Source organism: Lipotes vexillifer, unplaced genomic scaffold (genome assembly GCF_000442215.2).
Source record: "Lipotes vexillifer unplaced genomic scaffold, Lipotes_vexillifer_v1.1 scaffold164, whole genome shotgun sequence".
Taxonomy (NCBI): Eukaryota; Metazoa; Chordata; class Mammalia; order Artiodactyla; family Lipotidae; genus Lipotes; species Lipotes vexillifer.
In genome coordinates, this window is record NW_006789313.1 from 4,569,447 (window position 1) to 4,571,029 (window position 1,583).

Genomic DNA, 1,583 nt, shown 5'->3' on the forward strand with positions numbered 1-1,583 from the left:
TCCCTACAGCCCTACCATCCACTGCTGTTTTATTCACCTGGTTTGAATTTAAGCAAAGCCTTCTTGTTGGAACAGGTGCCCTCAGGAAAGAAGAGTACCTGGGTAACAAAGAAAACAATCAAGAGACCAGAATGCGGTGGGTGGAAGGGGACGAGAGGAAAAAGAAGCCTCTTCAGGAGCACATAAAAGGCGAGGAGGTCTGAAGACCCTTTTACCCACCTGGGGCCACTTGCCTCCTGAGGTAGCCCGCCTTCGGACCTCCTCCACCACCCTGCGCCGAGAAGCCGGGTCATGCCTGGACACTAGGATGGCTTGGTTGAAGCGCAGAAGGGCTGGGGTCCGGAGAGGATATAAGGAGTCACTTGGTTCTTCCCCAGGGGTAGTAACACCTGCAGCCTCCCCTTCCTCAACAGTAGGAGATGCTTCCTGGTTATCTCTTTGCCCTGGGGACCCTCCTTTCCTGGTGTGTTATCCCTTTTAGGGAACTGACCAGAGCTCCCTGCTCTCTTCTAAGCACAGAGCTCAGAGTCAAGAGGTCACTTTCACAAATGGTGTTAATTTGCATTTCATTTGCCAGCATCAGGCAATATCCCTTCTAACTTCTCCCTCCCCCTTGGGGCCAGTTCTCTCCAGAGTCTCTGATTCCTGTCTCTTTCGCCCAGAGTGGTCATCTCTCCTCTTCACTCCTCTTAATCTCTCACCTCCAATGACAGGAACAGAAAGGTTCTCAGCTCGAGACACAACCTTGGGCAGGTCACAGGGCAGCAGAACAATGGGGTCAAAGAACGTAGAGTGAGGGGCAGCAACCAGGACGGGAGCTTGAAGGCGGGAGGCCCGCTGGCCCCGAACTCGAATCCGGAGGAAACCGAGCAGGAAAAAGAGCAGGCGGCTGAGGCCCAGCACCCCGTTGTGGCACACAGTCCTGCAAGGCAAGGCTGGGCATCAGCGGAGACAGTGATCCTGACCTTCACTCACCCCCCAGGCTCAGACACCCAGGAAAGCAGGTGTCCTTCTTTTGCCCTCTATTACCTGGCAAAGGGGCTAAAGTCTCTGGTTACTTTGGGACATATCAGGGTGCAAAATTTAGAGTTGAGGTCCTGGGTACCCGGGACTGGGCTTGGCTGACTCATGTCACCTACCCAGGCTGGGTAGAAGAGCTTCGGAACCCTCCCTCCTTCTCTCCTTCAAGAGGGAGCAGAACGGATAGCAGGGAAGAGGAATGAGAAGCTGGGTGTCTGGGGCCTGGTTCCTCACTTACTTTCTCCATCCTGTAATCGGCTCCTGAAGCTGCTCCTCAGTAAGACCAGCTACTTGCAGCCAGGCAAAGGGCCAGAGGAGAAAGAGGACGATAAAGGCCAGAAGCACTCGGATGGGGGCCAGCAGTGCCCCCAGGAGGCAGAACTGCAGAGGGTGGGAGAGGAGGCCACTTCAGGGCTGAGATGCTCCCTCCAGGCTTCCCCTCTCCCACAAGGATGGACCCAGGAGCAGAGGGCCATCACCCCTGTATACCAGGAGACGAGTAGTGTGGGAACAGGAGATGGGACTGGAACCCAAGGTGGGATGAAGACACCAATGAGGGAAAG

General features: G+C 55.3%; 1 protein-coding gene across 1 annotated transcript in view; it reads right to left on the minus strand.

Moving 5' to 3' along the window:
• The window catches only part of LPCAT4 (lysophosphatidylcholine acyltransferase 4), a 7,412-nt gene that overhangs the window by 4,710 nt on the left and 1,119 nt on the right, over window positions 1–1,583 (minus strand). The window contains exons 2-5 of the mRNA XM_007462535.1: window positions 1,259–1,401; window positions 702–922; window positions 220–332; window positions 38–98 (exon numbers count right to left, since the gene is read on the minus strand). Of these exons, the coding sequence (XP_007462597.1) occupies window positions 38–98; window positions 220–332; window positions 702–922; window positions 1,259–1,401 (538 nt within the window). The remainder of the gene's footprint in view (window positions 1–37; window positions 99–219; window positions 333–701; window positions 923–1,258; window positions 1,402–1,583) is intronic.